The sequence below is a fragment of the Phallusia mammillata genome, chromosome 7 (assembly GCF_965637545.1).
Source record: "Phallusia mammillata chromosome 7, kaPhaMamm4.hap1.1, whole genome shotgun sequence".
In the NCBI taxonomy this organism is placed as follows: Eukaryota; Metazoa; Chordata; class Ascidiacea; order Phlebobranchia; family Ascidiidae; genus Phallusia; species Phallusia mammillata.
The window spans coordinates 20,469,705-20,495,434 of NC_137258.1; the positions used below are offsets into that span (position 1 = coordinate 20,469,705).

At 36.4% G+C, this 25,730-nt stretch overlaps 2 protein-coding genes across 5 annotated transcripts; both read right to left on the reverse strand.

The window, feature by feature from the left end:
- Positions 1–445: 445 nt before the first annotated feature.
- On the reverse strand, positions 446–11,472 carry LOC145237653 (glutathione hydrolase 7-like). Of its 3 annotated transcripts, XM_080100595.1 has the most exons (15): positions 11,301–11,468; positions 10,222–10,270; positions 7,855–8,023; positions 7,679–7,787; positions 7,462–7,616; positions 7,181–7,393; positions 6,523–6,730; positions 5,236–5,389; positions 5,062–5,177; positions 4,656–4,765; positions 4,441–4,593; positions 3,274–3,388; positions 3,076–3,202; positions 2,848–2,955; positions 446–1,139 (listed from the first exon to the last, which is right to left on the reverse strand). In XM_080100595.1, exons 1-15 carry the CDS (start codon positions 11,316–11,318, stop codon positions 970–972), a joined length of 1,974 nt encoding a protein of 657 aa, XP_079956721.1. In that variant the 5' UTR covers positions 11,319–11,468; the 3' UTR covers positions 446–969. The 3 variants fall into 3 exon arrangements, with proteins under 3 accessions (XP_079956721.1, XP_079956720.1, XP_079956722.1); XM_080100594.1 differs by lacking the exon at positions 10,222–10,270 and having other exon boundaries at positions 11,301–11,472; XM_080100596.1 differs by lacking the exons at positions 10,222–10,270; positions 11,301–11,468 and adding an exon at positions 9,060–9,202.
- A 480-nt stretch (positions 11,473–11,952) lies between these two features.
- On the reverse strand, positions 11,953–19,684 carry LOC145237654 (uncharacterized). Of its 2 annotated transcripts, none has more exons than XM_080100597.1 (17): positions 19,400–19,684; positions 17,972–18,113; positions 17,696–17,826; positions 17,553–17,635; positions 17,178–17,323; positions 17,036–17,108; positions 16,837–16,967; positions 16,229–16,393; positions 15,382–15,505; positions 15,244–15,322; positions 14,968–15,064; positions 14,706–14,845; positions 14,076–14,195; positions 13,819–13,950; positions 13,211–13,336; positions 12,634–12,763; positions 11,953–12,363 (listed from the first exon to the last, which is right to left on the reverse strand). In XM_080100597.1, exons 1-17 carry the CDS (start codon positions 19,484–19,486, stop codon positions 12,311–12,313), a joined length of 1,959 nt encoding a protein of 652 aa, XP_079956723.1. In that variant the 5' UTR covers positions 19,487–19,684; the 3' UTR covers positions 11,953–12,310. The 2 variants fall into 2 exon arrangements, with proteins under 2 accessions (XP_079956723.1, XP_079956725.1); XM_080100599.1 differs by having other exon boundaries at positions 17,696–17,793; positions 19,400–19,681.
- Positions 19,685–25,730: the final 6,046 nt, after the last annotated feature.

Here is a 25,730-nt window from a genome sequence, read left to right on the forward strand (position 1 = left end):
TTTTACTCACTTCAATCATTAGTTTGTTTCAAGTTGAAAGCTTGTAAAACATATAGGCTACACAAACACAACATTACTCCTCCAATGGATTGCACAATTGTTTCAAAAAACCCATTTCCTGAAAACAAGCAAAAAGCTTTTTAACAAGTTTAACTGGTGTGGGAAATAGCACCACTGAACATATGGATAAGCCGTGTGATATTTTTCAGAGCTTTCAAAGTTGATTTTTTCAAGCTTTGTTGTTTTTCGTATTCAAAGCTTATATTAAATAAATGCGATTTAACAGCGTGTGCCCAAACCCAGCCTCTCAAAATCTTGTTATGCTATGCGTTGAACACAAATAGTAGTTACTGTTGTTGCAAATGAATATACTGTACTTTTACTACTTAATTTTCTTACAGATGCTGCACCAATTTTGTCCTGCAAATATCTTGTCGAGAAAGAATTCAGTATTGATGTATTATTTTATTATTCATTTTCACAGGTGCAAATACAACACTAGTATTGCAATAAATAAGGTATTGCTCAGTACTTTTTGCTCAAAACCGGTAAAATAAACTATATTCAACAAAACGACAACGAGTGCAACCACTGCAGTACGATAAATGTTGGAATGTGCAAACATTTTTCCCTAGTTTAGAGCATAATTTGTGTAATACACATAGTGTAGAAAATTGTACCATAAAAAACGGAACAAAAATGTGTTGAGAATGATCGGTCACATGATTGCAGGCAAAAAAAAGTGCATTCAAGGTTGGTCTTTGAAAAGATAGAATGGGAAAAAACTTATATAAGGGTAGTTATGGTATACTTGTATAGTAAGTAATAAACGACATCAAGGAAAAACAAGTACAGCTTCACAGTCTAAAATACACAAAAAAAACATCTTCACCTAACGCCATGTTCACTATAAATTAGGAATGTTATATACGTATATGCGAAAGAGAAATAAAAACAAACACCCAATCGCTAAAATGTAAATCCTTCAACGCCAAAATCCCGCGGGTCCTCTGCAATTGTGACATTAGATTTGGTCCAAACCAGTAGGTTGACTTTGCCCAAAGTTTGCGACGAGTCAAGGCGGGTTATGTTGTGGCCACGATTTCGTAAAAAAGTTTCCAGCCCTTCTGGTTCGGAATCTAAAATGATATGCATAATATCACTGTTTAGGTGTTTATCCCAAAAGAGTACTTTGTCTGCCACCCATTGGCGTAGCCAGGGAGGGGACTAAAATGACCATAGCAAGTTTTTTAAGTTGTTTATTGAGAAACTTTAATTCAGTGTGATTTCGCATCTTATTATGATTCATGACCAGCTATATATAAATTGCCTGTGGTCACCGAGTTGTAAGCCAAAGTCAGATATATTTATAAATTTATTCATGCAGACATGAAATAAGAAAATAAAGCGTTTGGCCGTCCCGTCAAACTCCAGTTTGGAAAATCACGTGTTTTTTAAAAACATGGCTTCGCCTAAGCGTCAGCAATAATGCTATTAGACAAAAATTATTTAGACCCTTCCGAAATTTTCGGCTGCCTAGGCTTCGAACTATACCAGGTATAATCATAATTTTGTTAAAAGTGCGTTCTGCTGGACCAGCGGTTCTCAACCAGTGGGCCATGGCCACAGACCAATCAAATAGAAAGCTGTTTTTAAGAATTTACTTTCATTTGTGTCGCTACACTCAGTTTTACAACAATAATGGCTTGGGGAGAAGTTGAGAAGGGATGTAAATTAATTTGAATTTAACTATTTACGGAATAAAGTTACTTTGAGTTTCTGCAACACTTTATGTTTATGATGTAATAAACTACTTTGGGATTACAATAAAGCCAGATAGCAGCATATCCATTGTCCAATTACTCGGTCATAACTGAACATGCTTGATTAAAGAAGGGAAAGTGCTGTTTTATGCATTTTTTTGCATTAACTTATTTTGAACTTATAATCTGTTTGAAATATGTTCTGCTTTTTTTCTGAACCTATTTTATAGTTGATTTTTTCTTTCATAAAAATTTACTCGGCCACAGAATTTTTGAGCAATGAAAATGGGCCATGAAAGAAAAAAGGTTGAGAACCACTGTGCTGGACTAAACGTTTGTAGTTTTTTTTTAATTACCATATAAGTAACCTCGACAAGATTTTGCTGACTAAATGTAAACAATAAAAATATAGTCCTAAAGTCGCACGTCCCGAAATTTAATGCTGAAGTATTGGGTGATTATACGCTAACTTCAATTTCCACCAAATTTTGTAAACAATCAACAAGATGAACTGCGTCCTGTTGATAAGATTCTCAAAATCGCCTGCGTTTTTGACGCTGATGCACATGAAACGATTGATTAACACCTTAGTACTAAAATTTATTACCCAAAAACTAAACATGGAAAGGTCACGACTACTTTTCTTGATAAAAATCCGTAATCAAACTTCAAAAAAAAGAAATTAAAAAAAAATACAGTTTGGAGACACAAGAGAGAGCATTCTGATATAGTTAACTCAAAGCAGATTAATTATTGGTAAAATATTTGTTGGTGTAAGTAAGACTTTCTTCACCAACACATGTACATAAACCTGGATGAGCAACAAAAGAACAACCATGTGTTCACTGCAGAGTAGCAAACATGCCTGAAATTCGAGCCGGAAGCCCGGCCCGAACTCGAATCGTTTTTGAGGAGCCCATTTTGGCTTGAAAGTTTCATTGACAGTCCCATTTAAAAGAAGACAATGGAAAAAAATAGACATTTCCTTACACAGGGCGTTTTAGGGCTTTAGTTAAGTCTAGCAGCTAGCTACTTAGCTAGGTAATTTTTTTTCAAATAAATGCGTTGCGAGATAAACACTTACTTTCAAGAACCAGCGGGTATGGATCCAACTGTTGATTAAAACGGGGTTTAGCGACGCTCACGTTGTAGGAGTTATTCGCAGCTTTGTTGAGAATATATTGCGCTAAACCTAAAAATCAAACAAATTAAATTCAGTCATTTTATATGCAACGAAAATGTAATTTCAAAAAACGACATTATTTTGCAATGGGATTTTTCATATTATGTGTGGCACCTAAACAAAACTTACACGACACTGATAAATATCCCGGAGTAGCTGAAGGTAGTACGTAGTGCCCACATTTTGATTTCTTAGGAATAATTAAGGTAGGAACCAACGACGACAAAGGTCTCGCATTTCCCGCAATATAATTTGTCTGCAAACCAAAATCACCAATTATTTTCCTATTTTTTTTTTAAATCCAGCAAGCTTTGGAAAGTAACAAACCTTTGATACTGCCAAAGGACTTTCTGACTTTCCACTCCACGAAAAGTCTCGCATTGCATCGTTTAATAGAAAACCCTTGGCCATGTGCTTTGATCCAAAATTTGAACCAAGACAGCTAAAACGAAATGTAAGGTCAAGTCAGATCCAACTGAAACAAACATGGGAATGCTTGGTGACCGGTTGATTCAGAACCACGCCTTGAATGAGCCTGGCGAACTGTAATTTATATATGGGCATGCCGTGATCCCTGTTTCGCATACACGCTTCAGGGTTGATCTCAGTTGTAATTGATGTTCATCTTAACTATTGAAGGGTTCAAATGTTGAACGAAAACTTACAATGTGTTAAAAAAGGTCAGGGCTCTTCAAGAACCCTAGGGTTCCGTGCAACACTCGCAGGGGTTCCGTGAACTTTAAGGGTTCCCCAAGGTTTGTTATAGCAATTCAAACATCAATGTAACCTACTTGTATTACATGAAATAAAATGATTTTATGGGGGTTCCGCAAAGTTTCACAAACTACGTTAAAGGGTTTCGCGCCACTGAAAAAGGTTGACGAGCACTGGTTTAGGCAGAAAGCTTTTGATACGCCTTGGCAAACTGAAGGTTGAAGGTTGTGAAACATACAAAGAACAATCAATGCTACCCTGCAACTAACAGGCCCTTTACAGGAAATCAACGACGTTATGGGTCAAAACGTGCTGTTGTATTGCATTTTTAAACCATTTTACAACACTCTTGATTATGTTGTTAAATTAGTGTTGTAGAATATCTTTGTTGTCTCGTAGGACTAGTTTTTATATTGTTGAAACATTATTTATATTTTGACGTTTTTTCAGTTCAATTAAAATTCCTCCCAAAAGGAAACTTAAGAAAAGAAGGGGGTTCGAATGCCACTGCAGGCTAGATTTTTCTAGTCTATGTCTTGCCACCGAGAAATGCTCAGTGATCAGCTGATTGGGTATGAAATCGTTAACGGGCCTGGAGTGCTATGATTTAGATACTCGTATACCATGATCGCGGGTCCGCATGAACGCTTTATGACTGATCCCAGTTATTAATATAAGCTCAACTTAGGTTAAGAAAACTAAGTTTTACCGGAAGTATCGCTACATTTATGATTAAAAAGGGAAGCAGATTAAAATAGTCAAAACAATATGGCAACTTACATCGCAATTGTAATAGCGAAGCCATCAGGACCAACAGCAGAAACATATTGCTGTCCTTCCGTGGTGACGAGCACTGGCTGAAAGTTGTTCAAATAATGTTGCAAGTCATATGACCAGCTATCATTTATCTGTGATGCAATGAATGTTCCAATGCTGAAAAACAAATTTAAATATGTTGATAAAAGACCTAATCTGTCTAGTCAAAAAACACTGACCTTTCATTGCTCATTTTACCACCAAAGGTTGTATAATTCCCTTTTGAAGTATTTCCCAATTGGCTCAGTAAAGAAAAGCTGTATTTCAAAGCCTCTGCTAATCTGTGTGTCTGTTAAAATTTAGATAAATATTCAATAATTGGTACTTGTTGTGCAGGAGTTTTTAACTTGGGCCCTAAACCATGTGTGGGCCTGGTAATTAATTTTGAGCAGTCCACAGATTAAATAAAACAAAGGTACTTATGGTGCTTTTTGATCCCATTCCCAACAATGTATATTTGGGACTAATATAAAATAATTTAATGTGTTTTTGCTAAGTGGGATCCATAGTTTTACAAAGTTCAAAATCTTGTTTGCATTTAGAGAGGAAAAATCAATAAAGTCTTGTCGACAAGCAAGCCAATACCTGCATATATTGATCAGATGTTGTGGCCACAGATTCACTAAATTGTGACATTGTATTGATCACAGAATGCAGCACTGGGCCAAACGTTGGAGAAGGAGCTGTCAAAACGTCCATGTCTAGAAAGAAAAAACATCATAAAACCATGGTTTTATGCTCAATTAACAACTTGCTAACCTCCAAACTTTGTTTCAGGAACTTTGTATGAATCTTTGACAACATAATTTTTGAGGTCAGCAAGGGTAAAGAGTCCACCAAAGCTGTTTACTTCTTCAACAAAACTTTGGGCCTCTGATCCAGTGTACAGGGCATCTGGGGTTTTGCCTATAATCTAAAATGTTTTGTACAAAAATTGAAACTGCGAAGTTTGGGTGCAAATTTAGTGCAAAAAATGCCCTAAACTTTGAGTATAACTGAAATTTCAAAGGTTTTTTTTTTAATTATAAAAACATCCAGCCAATTAATGCTAAGAGGCAGACAGTGCACACTGTTCAGCCTATAAGGTGTCATCAGAGAAGGTGGTGACAAAAGATTGGCTGTGTGAGCTATTGTAACCACCTTACACCACTCCAGTTTGATGGGAATAACACGCTGTTTTAGTTAGTTTTGCAGAAGATGGAAACTCTACTGCAGTGTAACATTTCTTGGCTTAAACATCCCTAAATGAGAAAAATGCAAACATGGTCTGGCATTAGCCATAAAAATACAAATATCATCCTAGGGTGCAGCAATTTGGAACCATTGGGATAGAAAAACCTAGTAGAAACTACTCTACCTAGTAAATGGGATTAATAAATGACTGCCATTCAATCCATTTCCTGTCTGATAATAGCATCACTACTAAGGTACCAGATGCATACATTGGACTGCTATGAAATCAATCAGTAGTATTATGAATCTTTTAAATGTAGGAAAGTTTTAAATGTTTTAAATCAGGTTCTTGCCTTACTAAATAAGTAGCTAGGGAAATGGTTTCCAATTGATACACCTTAAGATAGCAGAAACCTTTTTAATACAACTGAAAAAAATATTCTAACTCATGTAATATCATCCTGGATTTTTATGAATATTTTTTTTATATTCATAACAACAATGCACCTAAAACATTTTTGTGATTTATAGATGCACCTAAGGTTAAAAAAGTTTAAGAAACAATGACTTAAGGGGGTTGGAAATTTTTTTAAGAAACATTGTAAATAAATTCGATATGTACAGCCAGTGTTTTTTTAAGGTGTTTTGGGGGACCGAAACGGTCCCCCAAATTTCTCCAGCTGTTTTCCAAAAAGCAAATATGGCTATTTTTTGGTATTTAAATGAAACACTTGCGGTCTCTTAAAACTACTTAGCGGTCACCCAAACAAAACCTTACAAAAAACCTGTGTTCAGCGAATATCATTAACATGCAACAATTTAAATTCTATTTATGTTTGTTTGTGAGGTAAAGTAAGGCACAAAACAACCTACCTTAAGAGTTTTAGCCAGCGTGGGTTGTTTCAAAATATCTCCTTCTTTGAGTTTTGTTATATTGTCTTGTTTTGTAATTAAAGTTCGAAGACTACTTGGAATTGAACTAACGTTTAGTTGATTGATTGCGTTGGCCAGACTTCTAGACACATTAACACCGTCAGCGGCAAGATTAGAAACCATGTTCAAGATTTTCTGCCAAGACACCCTACAGCACAAGATATGAAAGAGCTTAAAAAAATACAAAAATAAATGCTTGACTGGTAATGTTACTAATTTACACCTGTGGACTTCTTACAAAATTACAAGTTATGTTTAGACCAATACAACAGTAATCTAATTTATCAACCTACTAATTAGGCTAAATAAATAACAGAACAAATTATTTACATTTTTTGTGAAGAAATTACATGTAATGCCAGGAACCTATATGGTAATTGGACACAAGCTTAATATTTAATGAAAAGCAAAAATAGTACCGTTACTTAAAGTTGCTGATATACTAAGTACATGTTCAATGTCAATAAATCAATAAAAGCAATTTAAGACAGACAATAAGTAGTTTACTTAAGTATGGAAAAACATAGTAATAAGTCCAACAACTCAATAGTTTTTTTTACATGTTTAGATACAAAATCAAGTATTTGTTTTTGCATACTTTCCATGCTGTTGGTGTATTTGATACAGTCCCTTGACCAATCCTGGCACAGCTACTGTTTTTGTTGAATCAACTTGAATGGTTGTTTTTCCAGTGAAATATGAATTCACAATAGAAGTATTAGAAAACGCATCAGAACTTGATTCACGGAAATTGAACAAATGTGTTGCATTCTTTACTTCTTTTTGGTTGTGGACCAGTGCAAACCCACCGCTATAAAGTTAACATTGAATTAAGTTGTGTTAAATGTAGACAACATGCTTATGCCATCATTTACTCACCCTCCAAGGCTAGCAGCATGGGGATGGGTTACACATAAGCACAGCGCAGTAAAGACAGCTGCATCTCCAGTTGAGGCATCCACCGATTTTAGCATCTTTATGCCTAGCTGGCTACAATTTGCACTGTTTGAAGTTATACCTCCATGAGGGTCAATCTGCAACAGCAAAAATGTCATAACAATGTTCCAAATGTATTTTTTTAGTATTCATTACGCACCTGTTGAGCTCCACCTGCAACTTCGACTACCAACGCAATGGTGACACTTACAGCAACAATGACCATACTTATGATAATTAAACACAGTCCATCTACATACCGCATCCATCTAAAAACATATGCCTCAAGTTTATTTTGACAAAATTTACTACTTCGAATAAAAATTTTCCACTCACCTTGGCTTTGAAAATGGGTCTCCTTGGGTTTCACGCAGCGGTGAATCTTCTTCCGGTGCCAGAGACATAATTAGGACGTTGCTGGATGACTGGTCGTCAGTACTAACTGAAGATGAGTGAGCAGGGCTAGCACCAAAGCTTGAGGATGTTACTGCTACAACTGCACAATCTAAATGATGATAAACACTTCAGACATGCCACTATCAAACTACCATCATTTTAAAATTATAAAACAGGAAGCATCATTAGCATATAACAGCTAACTCCTAATGACTACAGCCTGCGACATAGGGCCGTAATGAAAACAGTCTACACGAGATACTTAATAGTTTACAATACATGTGCTGGGGGATACCCATAGGTTGTGTTTAGCTATTGGGCTTTGATGAATAATTCATCAACACACTAAGTTCACCGATCACAGTATAGACAACGACCTTTAATGTGTACTGTAACGGGAATTTTCAATGCATCGAGTGGGCCAATAGTACATTGGTATATCACACGAAGACACTTAAATTAAACCTTTTTGACAAAAAGTCCAATTAAACACTTTATATTCCAAAATTACAGGTTAACATACGATGAATAACAAATTTTCATTAATTTATAAGAAGTTGAAAAAAATGTTTGCCAAACAAATGGAAAATAATTATATATATTTAATAGCACATTAACTTAGAAATTTTGTGAGGTATGATGTGTTATACTGATGCATTAAAAAGAGCACATTATCACCTTTGACATATTTGCTGTGACAACATTACTGTCACTTTCTGATTGGAAACACATTTTTAACAATCATTAACTTATTGATGTGCAATCATACTCTGCTGATACCAGCACAATGCAAGCTTTTTTTTTGCTCAGACATGTTCTCATTACACTGCAAGTTTTACTATGAATGGATGCCAAAAAAATAAATTAAATTTGTCATTAAAGAAATTATGTGAGTTGTGTAAGCAGTTTAAGTTCACAACAGTTTGTCATTATTAATTACAGATTTTCTGTTAGTATAGACTAAAAATGATGTTATATGAAACAAAAACCTTAACATTAAATAATAACAGTTTTTAGGCAGTGAAAAATGCATGAGTGTTTAAAACCTAGTTGAGAATGAACTAAAACTATTAAGGTAATCATGAATATGATTTTAAAATTTCACACTAAGAGGATTATCCGATTATTGTTCGTATTCTGTGTACTTATGGTATATGTTGGCTTGATCATATGGACAGCTAAGAAAGTGTATGCCCAAGTGGATGACCAAAGTCCTTACAAACTGCTGAAGAAATCACAGTTCAAAGGTGGACCAAGAAAATTCATTCCGCAAACATTGAAGAAAGCTCTAAAAATATTACCTCTTGGAAATATTAATAAAACCATGCAAAGGAAGGAGAAAACCAGCTGTGCAATAATTGCTATATCAAGTGATGACAATCGTTGGTACTTTAAACACTATAATCCCGAAGTCCGGGCACAATGGATAAAGTCAAATTTAAATGTTGACCAGGAGGTTTTAGACTGGTGGATTGGGGCTCAAAAAGACCTCAAAGACCCAGCAGCCATGGTTAATACAGATTTATTAATGAACAAACTGTTCAGGACTGGTTTGCCCAGCACAGACTTGTATTATAGGTCAGTTGACCACAAAAGTGACAACTGTCGGAAATGTGCTATTGTAGGAAATTCTATTACTCTTGTGGGGAAAAGACATGGCCTGGTAACAGATTTTTTTTTAAAGTTGTGTGTACATTTGAAGATGCAAATTTTGACTGTACCACTTTTATAAAACAGCTGATTGATTCTCACAATTTCGTAATCAGGGTAGGAAAAGCACCAACAGAAGGTTTTGAAAATGATGTAGGTTCCAAAACCTCTCATCATTTTATTGATCAGGAAAATATGATGCAAGACTTTTCAAAAGGTATGTCAATTCAATATACAGTAACCCTTGGTTTATCGGGACCAGTTTAGAGTTTGGACCCGAAAATTTGCCTGGATTAGGCGGTTAGGCTAAAAATTTATCCGGATTCCGGAATAGCCGATTTTCCTAAGTTCAAGCCTTACAAATCATATGTACCTCCAGTTTTGTACGAATTAGGCAAAGATTAACCAAGATTTACTGTATATTTGTTTTTTACACACACACAAATTAAAAATTATGAAACAGAGTGTTTGTATTGTTGGTGAGTCTGTAAAGGATCAGTTTTGTGCTATCGCTAATGCACCAGCAGAATCATGCACAATGAAATTGCAGCAAATTAGTAAAATGCCTCATTTGCAGATTTGTTAGTAGCGCATGCAATCACATATCGAGCCAAAGATTCTACAGCTCGTATGTTTAGTGCAGACAATGCAACATACCAACAAGAGTACAAATCTTTTTGGTCAGTGAAAGAGCAGCTTTAAAAATCTGTGAAGCATCATTGCATATCGGTTAAGCATGAAATATTCTACCACAAGAAAATAGTTAAAAAAGCTATTGCTGCCAGGCATAATATCAAGTTTGTTGAGCTCTTCTGGCAAATGTAATTTTATTCCGACGCTTCAATGTCCTATACAGGTCGTCTTCATCAAGGTAAATAACACTGAATGCTGACGACCTGTTTACCCTGATGAAGACGACCTGTATAGGACGTTGAAACGTCGGAATAAAATTGCATTTGCCAGAAGAGCTCTACAAAGAAAATAGTTAGTTTCAAAGTTGTTTCAGCTCCAAATAGTAATAAGCCAGTTTTATTTTAAGTCCAATTTTAATTCTAAGGAAACGTTTACACAGTGGTTATCCATTTTTTTTTTAAATAAAACTGGTTTGTTCTATAAAAAAGGGTACACAAATTTTACACTCATTTACCCTCTAGCATTTGTTCAGTGAATAGCCACTATACAGTTTTGTACATTTTCTACAGGCACAAGCTGTGTGTTTATTCCAACACATATTGATGATTTGATTTCGCTATTGACCACAATCGAAAAACATGAGGTTTTCTGTGACATTTCAAAGCTTATGGTAATACACCCAAATTTTCTGAGGTAAAATTGCAATTCGTGATATATATAAAAAAAATCCAAATATTTTACTTAACTAAATTTACATTTTGCAGATATGTACATGTAAACTGGCTCCAAGAGCATGAGAAACATGTATCACTTGCTATGACAGCAGTGGTTTATGCATTGCATGAGTGTGATGAAATAAACCTATTCGGGTTCGCTACCAATGCAAAAGAAAACAACCAAAAATACTGGGAGTCTGAAGACACTAATCAATTGATTACAAACAAGGAACACAACTTTTTTACTGAAGCTGACATTCTTAATGAACTGGTTTCAAAACAATTTATACAAATGTACAATTAGAAATAAAATGTTGCGATTATGTTTGTATGCAAGAAGTATATAATTAAAGCAGTAAAAAATAAGACAAAAGCATTATCACTTACCTTCAGAATCAGTTGCATTAGAATGAACAACCTTATCCAAGTTAAATCTCTCTGTATCAGAAATGTGAGAATTTGTTCTGTAGGCCACTGCAAAATTGTCTTGAATCTCAAATTCCATGATTACTATTTAAATTACACCAGTAGGCTGCAAATCCTGGAATAAAAGATAATTATGTCCACAAATAACTAGCAATTAATGTCTTTTGTAGACCAAACGACATGCATTTTAATTTGCCCTCAGGACATAAAAATAAAACTGCAGGTATTTGCCTGCAAAGGTTAGGTATTTCAATTTTTTACACACAGAAGAAAAAGGACGACTACAGCTAATGCTATTTAGCAAAATAACAATAAAATACTTTGATTGCAGCGTTTCCATTTTTATGTCACGAACGGAAACAACTATAGTTGTAAATTACGTCACAGTCAGTTTTTGTTAATCCCAAACCAATATAGATATATAATTAGGTAAATGAAGCTCTAAATCATAAATAAACTACGTTTGAAACGTAATTAAGTTGCTTTTTTAACTAGAATGCCTCATTTAAGCTTTCGATTTGAATTTTGATGTTTGAGTTTGATGAACTTTGACTGTGGTGAAAAAAGTCACTCATCTGGAACGTAACAAGAATCAACAAACTGGAACGTCAGATTTTCCAAAAACTATTTCAATTTTATTGACAAAAAACGACTTTATTACCACGACAGTGCGTGAAATATATTTACATTCTAAAAGTGTTTGTATTTAATATTCACAGCATATGTTAATGTTGCTAATGTCAAATAAGACAACTGCGAAATAGCACACTTGTGTTGGGAATCTACTGCATTCGACACAAACGAAAAAGAAAGACTCATAAAATATATATTGTGATAAAATTAATTCAAAAAGTGAAAAAGGCACATAAACGTAGACACACAAATATTTGTGCGCACTCTACTGGGCGGAATCTAACTGTGCAGTGCTCGAGGTGGCGGGGTGAATACGATGTGTAAATGGACTCGGAAATTTAGGACTTTAATCCACGTTTCATACTCCGATCATCTTTTGTTTCATCGAGTTCTATAAAATAGACAAATCAAATGCTAAAACACAAAAGTTGTTACTTTTTTCTGCATTAAAAGCCGCCCAAATCGAGCGTTTAGTGGCTACGTAAACATCTAAAGCGATTGAAAATGTTTTTGTTAAGCAAGGTCATTGACATTATTGATCTTTAAACCATATGTCATGAGACGAACAAAAACGGGCCTACAATGATTATGTCTCCAAGAACGTCCTACAATTATCACTTATTTAACACTTCGTTTGCATTTTTCACGGAATCTCATTTACCTCGTTGCAATGCGACATTCTTCTGGGTCAGTTCACTATTTCGAGCATTAAGAAACACAGCATCTTGAATCGCGTCATCCAGTAAACCGCGCCAACGATTTTCCAGCTCGACCTTAAATTCCTCAAACACCTAAATAACACATCCTAAAAAGTTAGTTAGTTTTAATTATAGTGCTGAGAAAATGGCAACTTTCTCATAGCTGACATGTGCAACATACAAGGCAGGCAATGGTGCTTTTGATTCGACTTTCGACGGCATCACCACTGAGCCTGAGTATCTCAAATGATAGGGCGCTAGTCCCGGAAAGATTCTAGTTGTGGGTTTGAATCCCATCCAGCGTTAATTTTTTCTAGCCTGTGCCTTGACATACGGGAATGCTCGGGAGACCGGCTTGTTTGGGTATGACGCTTTCAATGTGCCTGGCGTACTGTGATTTACGTACACCATGTATTTTACTTTTTTCTACGTTTTTCGTTTCTTCATGTGCCTGAGGGCTAGGCCTAGGCGTGATACAGAAGTATCTTTTCTGCTGAAATAAAAAAAGTTTTCAAGATTAGATTGTGTTTTACGATATACCTCTCTGTATGCTCGGAACGTCTGCAAATTTTGTAGCTGTTGGATTTCTAATTCCCGTGCGTGTTTTTCAGCCAATATCCTCATGTGTTCTTCCATCTGACCCTTTTCACGTCTGTATGCCTCAAGCTGAAACAGTAGATGTAATGTTTAGGATCTCACTTTGCACCAAATATAGAGAAAACTTGGCAGACATGTTTAAAGAACAAACTGAAATCAAATCAAAGCACTGGTACAAAAGTTGTACCTGGCCTGTGCATAAGGGTTGCAGAGTCAGATGCCTTAACACCTCTTACTAGTAGCAGTACCAGGATTGTAACTCTGTCTGGCTTAGGTTTTTTTAGACCCATACCATTTTAAATGTAAGATTACGCAACTTTCCAATACACCCTATTAAAAAAAACTTTGCTGGAATAAATTTATGTACAGTATTTGTACCAGCATTTTTTGTACAATCCCGATATTGTATTAATGGAGTCAAATAAAATAAAATGGCCCAACTTCAAATTAGACTCATTGCAATAAAGGAGTTTGACTCTGACTCTTTTATATTATATTACTCCTATGACTGGTGCATATCACCACAGAAATAATCTAAATATGTGATTTACTTGAGTGGTCATGACGGCCTTTTCAGCTCTTAGTGATGCCAATTCCACAGCACTGTCCATCATATCTTTGTTGTTCATAGAGGAAGATGACAACTTCATCTTTATCTCAGCTTTATCATGTTCAACTTGCATCTGTCAAAACATATTATAATGTGAAAACAGTATGGTATTCAAAGTAGCCATTTTCTCGCAGTTTAAACGTGTAAGCAAAGTTTGGGTAAGGATTTTTTGTGACCTAAATTTTGACCTGATTTTACCTTCATTTTTTGTAGCTGGTCTTCAACCATTTGTTCATTTTCCTGCTTAGTTTTCTGTCTGTCTTCAACCATAGATTGAAAAGCAACATCAAAAGTTGATGATGATTCTTCAACTCCAATCTAAAAGATAACATCTAGTTTATGGTAAAAATAAAAATTTGATTGAAGAAACCTTAGCACAGTGGTTTAAAATGTACAACTGTTTAGCAAACTATATAAAGGTTTCCTTTTCCCTGATGGAGAGAACAAACAACCAATTTCTTGGCGCTATAATTGCGGTGTTTCTTAAAACTTTGACTGCTAAATATGTTTTGAAGCACTCTTTCTTGACCAAACCAGCGTTAGACAGAAAAATGAAAAAAAATATGGACAAAAACAATATGCATCCCCCTTCATGAAATGGGACCCATAAAAAGTCGAGTAAAGAGATATATTTTAAATTTTAGGTACTGATTATAAATTTGTAACAAAATACGTGAATTACAGTTAGTTAAACTGAATTTGAACTGTTGCCTCTAAAGTTCTTTAAATAAAAGAAACATACAGAAAAAATCAGTTGTTACCATGTGTGTGGAAATTGCTATCTTGAAAACAAGTAAAGTAAATTTCCACAGTGAATGTGTAAATTACCTGTCTTTCCTTTTCCAACTTTTCATTAACATCTTTCATCTTTTCCTGAATTTGACTCAATTTCTCATTTTCTTGTCGAAGTTGTTCTTTCATTTGCTGGATTTTTGACACTAGTTTTTGTGTTTCTCCAGATTGCTTGTCTAATACAAAGTCACAAAACAAAAAGTACATTTTTTGCATTATACCATTCTTATTATAAGTGTAAAGTGAGTCAAGGTTGTTGTTAAAATATTTTTGCCTAGAAGTGATGAATATAGCTTACCTCCCTGGACGAGTTGTGTATAATTGTCAACCATCAGTCGTAACTCATGTGACACCTTATCAACTGATTGTCGCTGTGATTTGTATTCTGAGCTCAGCTGAAAAAATATTTTTAGTGTGTTAGAGGAACGATGTGAAACTTTAATGACGAATATAACAACCCAAATAGATGTAAAAAGTGACATGCTTTATTATTTAAATTTTGGATGATGATCGTGCCATCATCAGTGATACGAGGCCATTTATAAAGTGTTTGAAAATGGTATATTTACTGTACCTTCTCTTTAGCCTTCTGGTATTTCAGCAGGTTTTCTCGATTGGCAGATTGCGAAGACTGCAGAATATGTACTAACCCCCTGAAATAATGCATGTTGATTAGGAAGTCTAATTATTTGGCCAAATGAGTAAAACTTACTTGTTGGCAAAACTGGTTTTTCTTTCCTCATAAAATTGTTCAGATCTCAGAATTATTTGGTCCCAAGATGAGTGTTTTGTTTCATCAAGATCGCTAATTAGCTTTTCCATGTGTGCAAGGTCATCTGTTGGGTTTAAATGTGTTGTAGGTGAGCAGTATTGTAGTAATTTAACAGTGCAACATAAGTAATGTAATTAGTGAAGTAACATTTTGTATGAAAGTATAACCAAGTTATACCCATGTAATTCGGTACAAAGGGTATAACCATTCAATTTAGTGGAAATAGTATAACCCTGCCATTTAGTACAAAACATATAGCCATGTAATTTACTACAAAAAGTATAACCCTGTCATTTAGTACACAACATATACCCATGTAATTCAGTACAAAGGGTATAACCATGTAACTTAATAGAAAAAGTATAACCATGTAATTTAATACATAATGTATAATAATGTGGCTAAGAAATTTAGGTTCAAGTACTTTAAATCAATATGTTTTTGTATGTCTGTTTCCTAGGAGCATTAGGAATTGAGAATGTACACACAGAATCATGGCAAGTTACTACACGCTACCGACATGGTGTGTTTACTGTCTGTTGTGGAGAGCTCAAACAAAGGACCAAGGTGATGGCAATAGCAAACAATGATATCAAACAAACACTGGTACTGATATCACACAATGTCAACCCTGGGGGCAATGTGCTTGATACCACATATATAGTACAACGTTTAGTTAAAACATTTACACTTTAAACTTTTTTGGATGAATTTTTTTTAATGTGTTTTTAACAATCCTAACAAGATATTAGTTTATCAAAAACTAAGACATGTATTAGGCACATACTTTTGTTCGGTGGTGATTGCTTGGCAAGCCTGTTTCTAACTTTGTCAATCTCTTGTCTTAATTGTTGCATTACTGCCATATTATCACTGCTTTGTGGTTTAGGGTTACTGCCAATTCCAGACAATGCTTCAACTTGTGGAAGAACAGAGGCCATGTCCTGTGCATCTATGGTAAATGCATAAATCAGTATTAAATTTCCTGTAATTTTTTTCAGTGGTATCGATACTTATACTTGGTATAAAAAAAATATTTAATCTCAGTTTTCGATACCAACGTTCGACACCAAAGGCTGGTTTACACTATGAGAATCCGGGCAATTTTTGCCAATATTTGCAAGGTTACATATATTGTTTTCGCTATCCTGTGGAGACACATTTTCTACATGCTTCTGCATGTCGTTGTGCATGTATGTTCCCCGACCATTACAGATAAATTGGCTAGTGATATACAACTAAGTACAACATTATACTTAAGTACTCGGTAATTGGTATCGAAGTTACATGCATGTGGTACTCGTACTTGGTATCGGTACTCATTTCAACTACCATGTATGGTATTTAAAAAATTGGTCAATAAATAAATGCAAGTCATTGAAATATTTGACTTACTGCTGCTGTCAATACAAGCAAAAGCAAACACATTGTTACTTCCAAGAAGCAAGTTTGTGAGAAGATCAGAAAACCCCGGTACAGTGGATGGCTTATTTTTCTGAATAATGCTTGTCAGGTCTTTCTTTAGGCTAAAACAAATATTTGTGATTTGAATTATAAATTACAGCGAGTATTACCAGAACTTTGTGCAAGTTACCTGTCAATGTTTCTTCTGGCAGGATTTAGTGTTACAAAATGCTGTTGTACCACTATTTGCTTGTTGGGCTTATCTAAAGTCGCCAATTGGTTTAGTTCTACATTTTTAACAGTCTCAATGGCACAAACATTTCAGTACATACCTTTCTTTCTTTGCAAAACTTTAACAGAGAACACAGTGGCATAACTGATGTGATGCAAATTTTTTGAAACTTGTTGTCCATCTTCGTAAAACTTCAACAAGTCCCCACAGTTATCACAAATCAGGGAAGACAACCCTTTGAGAAACCTACAGTAGGAAATTTAAAGTAACAGAAAACTCCAGCTGTACACAACACTATCACATAAGACTCAAGTGCATATGGGGTGTAATGTAAAACGGGTGTAACTGATGTAGCCTTCATATCACTGATAATGGCATGTGCATTTGCCGAAACGTTTGTAAAGTAAAGTGTGTCGCCTTTTACGTCTATTTGGGCTGTTATTTTCACAATCAAACTATCGTGTAAAGTGCTTACATGGTTTGGTTTGAGTGATGTTGCATTTCAATATTTCGAGGATGTGGATTGATTAGATCATGAAATTGACTGTCACTGGTAACCTGTTGTGTAGGTTATAATGTTAGTTCAAATAAATTTTGGTATAAAACCATCAAAATTACCTCAAGCATTGAAGCAGCAACAAGATGTTCATTTTTATGATTATCTTTTTCAAGGTTTTTGAAAAGAGTTGATAAGCATTGGGCAACAATTTCAGGGTCTAAAATTACACAAGGCTTACAATGTATCTCAGCTAAAAGTGTGAAACAATTATTAGTAAATTGTACTCGAATCAACCAAAATTTAAAATATTGGGTTATCAATCAACGCAAAATACAACACAATTTTGGAGTAATTTTTAACCTTTTTTTAAAGTGTTCAAAGGTACATGTTCATACCATTATCAATTTTTCCAATTTGCATGACAACCAAGTTAATTCCAGCCAGAGTTTCACCACTGGACTTGCTGACATGGTTGGTAAAAATTTCAGCACCATTTGAACCATCATAAACAGCATCAAACTTGAAATCTTTTTCGGTCTACAAAACAAAAGTACAGACAGTAATTTTGGTTATTCTGGACCTGATCAGACCAAAAATACTGTCCAAATTAGGCAAAGAACAGGATGACCTATTTTCATTACTTTAAGCCTTATCACAGGGGTGGCCAACCGGTCAAAACCTAAGAGCCATATTTTTTTATTGTGTTACCACAAAGAGCCACATTATACACATAGGCACATATGTCCAATGCCTCATCCCTTCCTCACACACAGAGACCTGTGCTTAGCTAGATATATTATAAATGTCGCACACCAACATAGTAATGACACAATTGGACTTGTACAGACCACGGGCCAGTCATTTTCAACAATAAATTGTTTGCACTGACTCTCACACAAAACTCTCATTTTAACGAATCCCACAAACAAAAACATATGAATTAAAATATCCTTTTTTTCTTATTCTATAAATAACCTGCGGTGAGATTCATGTCTGGTGAATTGCAAAAATCTTTTTTCACTGCCATTTTGAAGGCTAACTTGACAAAAAAATGTTTACTCATAAGATTTTTCCTGCTGAAAAACTTAGCAGTATTTTCTTCAAACTTAGGCGCCGAGTTTTACAAAAATGCATAGTGGCGAAACTAAATTTATTGTGACGTCGCTAATGCATTCACCACCAACAGTCGCTCAACTCAAACCCAAGAAAAACTGTCCATAAAATATAACATTCGTCATAACCCGAAAGACAACGGATTGAAGCATTATTTACTTTGGAACACATTTGTTGTAAACATTGCTATTGCTTTGTGTCTCATTCGCATTGTCCGCAACAATGAGCAACCATTCATTGTTCATCAATTGAATATATGCCATCATAATCAAGCCATTTGCCACAAAAAGTTACAGTTTTAGGGCAAGGTTTGTGGCCATACCGATAATAATATCGCCACATACTAAGCGCCACATACTAACCAAAATATCCACAGTGGCCCCAAACTTCGACAACGACCTAAGAGCCGCAGAAAACCAGACAAAGAGCCGCATGCGGCTCGCGAGCCGCGGGTTGGCCACCCCTGCCTTATCACATTTTAAATCATTTCTACCTCAAGTTTTGTCCAAATTATAGAAGATCTAGGTTAACCAAGTCCGGTTTAAACAAGGTTTACTGTATTTTCAATCGGTCATTTTTGCATAAATATGCAGCCCCATATCCCTAATGTATACATTAAAAAATTACCAAAATTTGTAAACATTATAGTGTGAGCATCTTAGTGGTTATTTAACTTAAAAAATCTCACAAGTACACTTTAGAAAACTTACCCGTTTATCAACTGACAAAACAACTTTTCCATTGGAGGTTTTTACTCCAGAGGATTTTTCCACCACAGCGATAGTTTTGATTCCCATTTCGTTAAAAAACTTCAGAGACCCACAAAACAACACAACATACAAAAAGCAGCTAAAATTTTTTAAAGTTACAATCAACACTAATTACTTTTTTCAAACATGTTTAAAGTTTGTGGCACAAAAACACATTTTCGGAAACTAAACAGTCTGCATTTGGCGTCGCGTAACCTATGACTACACTACTACAGAGATTGCACGATAACAAAACAAAACACCAGTGTCATTCTGGCAGAATAATTTCCCCTAAACACAAAAATTTTACCACAAAATTTCAGGTAACATATCAAATGAAACATTAATGAAAACACAATTAAAAACAAAAAAAACAAATAGAAAAATGACATGATAAAGAGCATTTCAATGTGATCACGCGTCAAAGAATATAAATACTCAAAATAAAATAGAACCATGCAAAATCTTGTGCGTCCATTGTGATATTTTTTCGAATTTTATTGTCACAATAGAAATCATAGCTTTCAGTGTCAAAACACACAAAAATTAGCCGTGAAAAACCTCAATTTTGAAACTGTTCCGGAGGGGGGCTTTTAACCAGCTGGATACCATGTTGTAGCCCAGAGCTTACTCTTTTCTATCCCGTTGCCGTTACGAGACACCCTTTGCGCATTTTTACAGCAGAACGCTTTACGCGAGAGACCTTTTTCAATTTTTCAAACATCTGTTTAATTTTTCCAATGCGAATAAATTAGCCGTAAACAACCTCAATTTTGAAACTGTTCCGGAGGGGGGCTTTTATCCAGCTGGATACCATGTTGTAGCCCGGAGCTTACTCTTTTCTATCCCGTTGCCGTTACGACACACCCTTTGCGCATTTTTACAGCAGAACGCTTTACGCGAGAGACCTTTTTCAAATTTTCAAACATCTGTTTAATTTTTCCAATGCGAATAAATTAGCCGTAAACAACCTCAATTTTGAAACTGTTCCGGAGGGGGGCTTTTAACCAGCTGGATACCATGTTGTAGCCCAGAGCTTACTCTTTTCTATCCCGTTGCCGTTACGAGACACCCTTTGCGCATTTTTACAGCAGAACGCTTTACGCGAGAGACCTTTTTCAAATTTTCAAACATCTGTTTAATTTTTCCAATGCGAATAAATTAGCCGTAAAAAACCTCAATTTTGAAACTGTTCCGGAGGGGGGCTTTTAACCAGCTGGATACCATGTTGTAGCCCGGAGCTTACTCTTTTCTATCCCGTTGCCGTTACGAGACACCCTTTGCGCATTTTTACAGCAGAACGCTTTACGCGAGAGACCTTTTTCAAATTTTCAAACATCTGTTTAATTTTTCCAATGCGAATAAATTAACCGTAAACAACCTCAATTTTGAAACTGTTCCGGAGGGGTGCTTTTAACCAGCTGGATACCATGTTGTAGCCCAGAGCTTACTCTTTTCTATCCCGTTGCCGTTACGAGACACCCTTTGCGCATTTTTACAGCAGAACGCTTTACGCGAGAGACCTTTTTCAATTTTTCAAACATCTGTTTAATTTTTCCAATGCGAATAAATTAGCCGTAAACAACCTCAATTTTGAAACTGTTCCGGAGGGGGGCTTTTATCCAGCTGGATACCATGTTGTAGCCCGGAGCTTACTCTTTTCTATCCCGTTGCCGTTACGACACACCCTTTGCGCATTTTTACAGCAGAACGCTTTACGCGAGAGACCTTTTTCAAATTTTCAAACATCTGTTTAATTTTTCCAATGCGAATAAATTAGCCGTAAAAAACCTCAATTTTGAAACTGTTCCGGAGGGGTCTTTTAACCAGCTGGATACCATGTTGTAGCCCGGAGCTTACTCTTTTCTATCCCGTTGCCGTTACGAGACACCCTTTGCGCATTTTTACAGCAGAACGCTTTACGCGAGAGACCTTTTTCAAATTTTCAAACATCTGTTTAATTTTTCCAATGCGAATAAATTAACCGTAAACAACCTCAATTTTGAAACTGTTCCGGAGGGGTGCTTTTAACCAGCTGGATACCATGTTGTAGCCCAGAGCTTACTCTTTTCTATCCCGTTGCCGTTACGAGACACCCTTTGCGCATTTTTACAGCAGAACGCTTTACGCGAGAGACCTTTTTCAAATTTTCAAACATCTGTTTAATTTTTCCAATGCGAATAAATTAGCCGTAAACAACCACAATTTTGAAACTGTTCCGGAGGGGGCTTTTATCCAGCTGGATACCATGTTGTAGCCCGGAGCTTACTCTTTTCTATCCCGTTGCCGTTACGAGACACCCTTTGCGCATTTTTACAGCAGAACGCTTTACGCGAGAGACCTTTTTCAAATTTTCAAACATCTGTTTAATTTTTCCAATGCGAATAAATTAGCCGTAAACAACCTCAATTTTGAAACTGTTCCGGAGGGGGGCTTTTAACCAGCTGGATACCATGTTGTAGCCCGGAGCTTACTCTTTTCTATCCCGTTGCCGTTACGAGACACCCTTTGCGCATTTTTACAGCAGAACGCTTGACGCGAGAGACCTTTTTCAAATTTTCAAACATCTGTTTAATTTTTCCAATGCGAATAAATTAGCCGTAAACAACCTCAATTTTGAAACTGTTCCGGAGGGGGGCTTTTAACCAGCTGGATACCATGTTGTAGCCCAGAGCTTACTCTTTTCTATCCCGTTGCCGTTACGAGACACCCTTTGCGCATTTTTACAGCAGAACGCTTTACGCGAGAGACCTTTTTCAAATTTTCAAACATCTGTTTAATTTTTCCAATGCGAATAAATTAGCCGTAAAAAACCTCAATTTTGAAACTGTTCCGGAGGGGGGCTTTTAACCAGCTGGATACCATGTTGTAGCCCAGAGCTTACTCTTTTCTATCCCGTTGCCGTTACGAGACACCCTTTGCGCATTTTTACAGCAGAACGCTTTACGCGAGAGACCTTTTTCAAATTTTCAAACATCTGTTTAATTTTTCCAATGCGAATAAATTAGCCGTAAAAAACCTCAATTTTGAAACTGTTCCGGAGGGGGGCTTTTAACCAGCTGGATACCATGTTGTAGCCCGGAGCTTACTCTTTTCTATCCCGTTGCCGTTACGAGACACCCTTTGCGCATTTTTACAGCAGAACGCTTTACGCGAGAGACCTTTTTCAAATTTTCAAACATCTGTTTAATTTTTCCAATGCGAATAAATTAACCGTAAACAACCTCAATTTTGAAACTGTTCCGGAGGGGTGCTTTTAACCAGCTGGATACCATGTTGTAGCCCAGAGCTTACTCTTTTCTATCCCGTTGCCGTTACGAGACACCCTTTGCGCATTTTTACAGCAGAACGCTTTACGCGAGAGACCTTTTTCAAATTTTCAAACATCTGTTTAATTTTTCCAATGCGAATAAATTAGCCGTAAACAACCACAATTTTGAAACTGTTCCGGAGGGGGCTTTTATCCAGCTGGATACCATGTTGTAGCCCGGAGCTTACTCTTTTCTATCCCGTTGCCGTTACGAGACACCCTTTGCGCATTTTTACAGCAGAACGCTTTACGCGAGAGACCTTTTTCAAATTTTCAAACATCTGTTTAATTTTTCCAATGCGAATAAATTAGCCGTAAACAACCTCAATTTTGAAACTGTTCCGGAGGGGGGCTTTTAACCAGCTGGATACCATGTTGTAGCCCGGAGCTTACTCTTTTCTATCCCGTTGCCGTTACGAGACACCCTTTGCGCATTTTTACAGCAGAACGCTTGACGCGAGAGACCTTTTTCAAATTTTCAAACATCTGTTTAATTTTTCCAATGCGAATAAATTAGCCGTAAACAACCTCAATTTTGAAACTGTTCCGGAGGGGGGCTTTTAACCAGCTGGATACCATGTTGTAGCCCAGAGCTTACTCTTTTCTATCCCGTTGCCGTTACGAGACACCCTTTGCGCATTTTTACAGCAGAACGCTTTACGCGAGAGACCTTTTTCAAATTTTCAAACATCTGTTTAATTTTTCCAATGCGAATAAATTAGCCGTAAAAAACCTCAATTTTGAAACTGTTCCGGAGGGGGGCTTTTAACCAGCTGGATACCATGTTGTAGCCCAGAGCTTACTCTTTTCTATCCCGTTGCCGTTACGAGACACCCTTTGCGCATTTTTACAGCAGAACGCTTTACGCGAGAGACCTTTTTCAAATTTTCAAACATCTGTTTAATTTTTCCAATGCGAATAAATTAGCCGTAAACAACCTCAATTTTGAAACTGTTCCGGAGGGGGGCTTTTAACCAGCTGGATACCATGTTGTAGCCCGGAGCTTACTCTTTTCTATCCCGTTGCCGTTACGACACACCCTTTGCGCATTTTTACAGCAGAACGCTTTACGCGAGAGACCTTTTTCAAATTTTCAAACATCTGTTTAATTTTTCCAATGCGAATAAATTAACCGTAAACAACCTCAATTTTGAAACTGTTCCGGAGGGGGGCTTTTAACCAGCTGGATACCATGTTGTAGCCCGGAGCTTACTCTTTTCTATCCCGTTGCCGTTACGACACACCCTTTGCGCATTTTTACAGCAGAACGCTTCACGCGAGAGACCTTTTTCAATTTTTCAAAGACATGTAGATTTTTTTCTAATGCGGAAATATATTAAACAAACAAATAATGTGTTTATTTTCCCTCAAAGCTTTTTTTGTAATCACCACTGCGTATTTCACTACAAATTAAGTCAATGTGCATGAAAGCATAACTGCACTACATGCGGCAATTATCTCCTGTTTGCAGTGTGTGTGCCACGCGTGCAAAAGTTCTTGCATATAATCAGTAACAATGGGCATTATTCCGTAAAAAAGTAATTTCTTGACACGTTTAGGTTTGTCCTTTGTCCTGAAGTGGGGTTTCCAATTTTTATGGCCAAATAAAACCTAAGTCAAAACAAATGCATACTAAATCGACTCGTGATAGAAAAGCACAGCGGAGTTGCAAACATAGCACGGCACTGAAGTATAGTCTGTTATAAGCACAAGACATATATCCACACGCTTATGTATATGATAGATTTCTGAAATTTCGTAACCTTGTACTGATTGCAATTTCATGTTATTCTGTACAAGCTGATTAATTACATGTTTTAACCGTTTTTAGAGTCGATACGGCTTTCCCGTTTCTAATGTGCGAATTCGTCATGTTGACGGGCGGTTATGCCCTTCGATCATTTAAGATGTTCGCTTCTCATTTCTGATTGGCTAATTGGAATGAACTATAACATTGCCCGTTGGTAATGGATGCAATTTCGAGTTGGTCTGCAAAAACTGGTTATATATGTGCTAACCGTTCGTTTTTTATCGCTGGTAGGTCTTTCCCGTTTCCATGGTGCGAATGCGTCATGTTGACGGGCGGTCATGCCCTTCGATCATTTAAGATGTTCGCTTCTCAATTCTGATTGGCTAATTGGAATGAACTATAACATTGCCCGTTGGTAATGGATGCAATTTCGAGTTGGTCTGCAAAAACTGGTTATATATGTGCTAACCGTTCGTTTTTTATCGCTGGTAGGTCTTTCACGTTTCCATGGTGCGAATGCGTCATGTTGACGGGCGGTCATGCCCTTCGATCATTTAAGATGTTCGCTTCTCATTTCTGATTGGCTAATTGGAATGAACTATAACATTGCCCGTTGGTAATGGATGCAATTTCGAGTTGGTCTGCAAAAACTGGTTATATATGTGCTAACCGTTCGTTTTTTATCGCTGGTAGGTCTTTCACGTTTCCATGGTGCGAATGCGTCATGTTGTCGGGCGGTCATGCCCTTCGATCATTTAAGATGTTCGCTTCTCATTTCTGATTGGCTAATTGGAATGAACTATGACATTGCACGTTGGTAATGGATGCAATTTCGAGTTGGTCTGCAAAAACTGATTGAATATGTGCTAACCGTTCGTTTTTTATCGCTGGTAGGTCTTTCCCGTTTCCATGGTTCGAATGCGTCATGTTGTCGGGCGGTCATGCCCTTCGATCATTTAAGATGTCCGCTTCTCATTTTTGATTGGCTAATTGGAATTAACTATAACTTTGCACGCTGGTAATGGATGCAATTTCGAGTTGGTCTGCAAAAACTGGTTGAATATGTGCTAACCGTTCGTTATTTAGCGCCGGTAGGTCTTTCCCGTTTCTGTAGTGCGAACTCGTTATGTTAGAAGGCGGCCATGCCCTTCGATCATTTAAGATGTTCGCTTCTCATTTTTGAATATTCAAACAAACTAAAATTTCGCATGTTGATAATACAACATGGTATC

Excerpts from the sequence above, each read along its gene's own strand:
- LOC145237654 (XM_080100597.1), bottom strand. The coding sequence starts at position 19,486 with ATGGGAATCAAAACTATCGCTGTGGTGGAAAAATCCTCTGGAGTAAAA. Across the intron at positions 17,827-17,971 it reads AATTGGAAAAATTGATAATG|CTGAGATACATTGTAAGCCT; the intron begins GTATGAACATGT and ends TCACACTTTTAG. Across the intron at positions 17,636-17,695 it reads TTGCTGCTTCAATGCTTGAG|GTTACCAGTGACAGTCAATT; the intron begins GTAATTTTGATG and ends CCTACACAACAG.
- LOC145237653 (XM_080100594.1), bottom strand. The coding sequence starts at position 11,418 with ATGGAATTTGAGATTCAAGACAATTTTGCAGTGGCCTACAGAACAAAT. Across the intron at positions 7,788-7,854 it reads GACCCATTTTCAAAGCCAAG|ATGGATGCGGTATGTAGATG; the intron begins GTGAGTGGAAAA and ends ATATGTTTTTAG. Across the intron at positions 7,394-7,461 it reads CATGCTGCTAGCCTTGGAGG|CGGTGGGTTTGCACTGGTCC; the intron begins GTGAGTAAATGA and ends TTAACTTTATAG.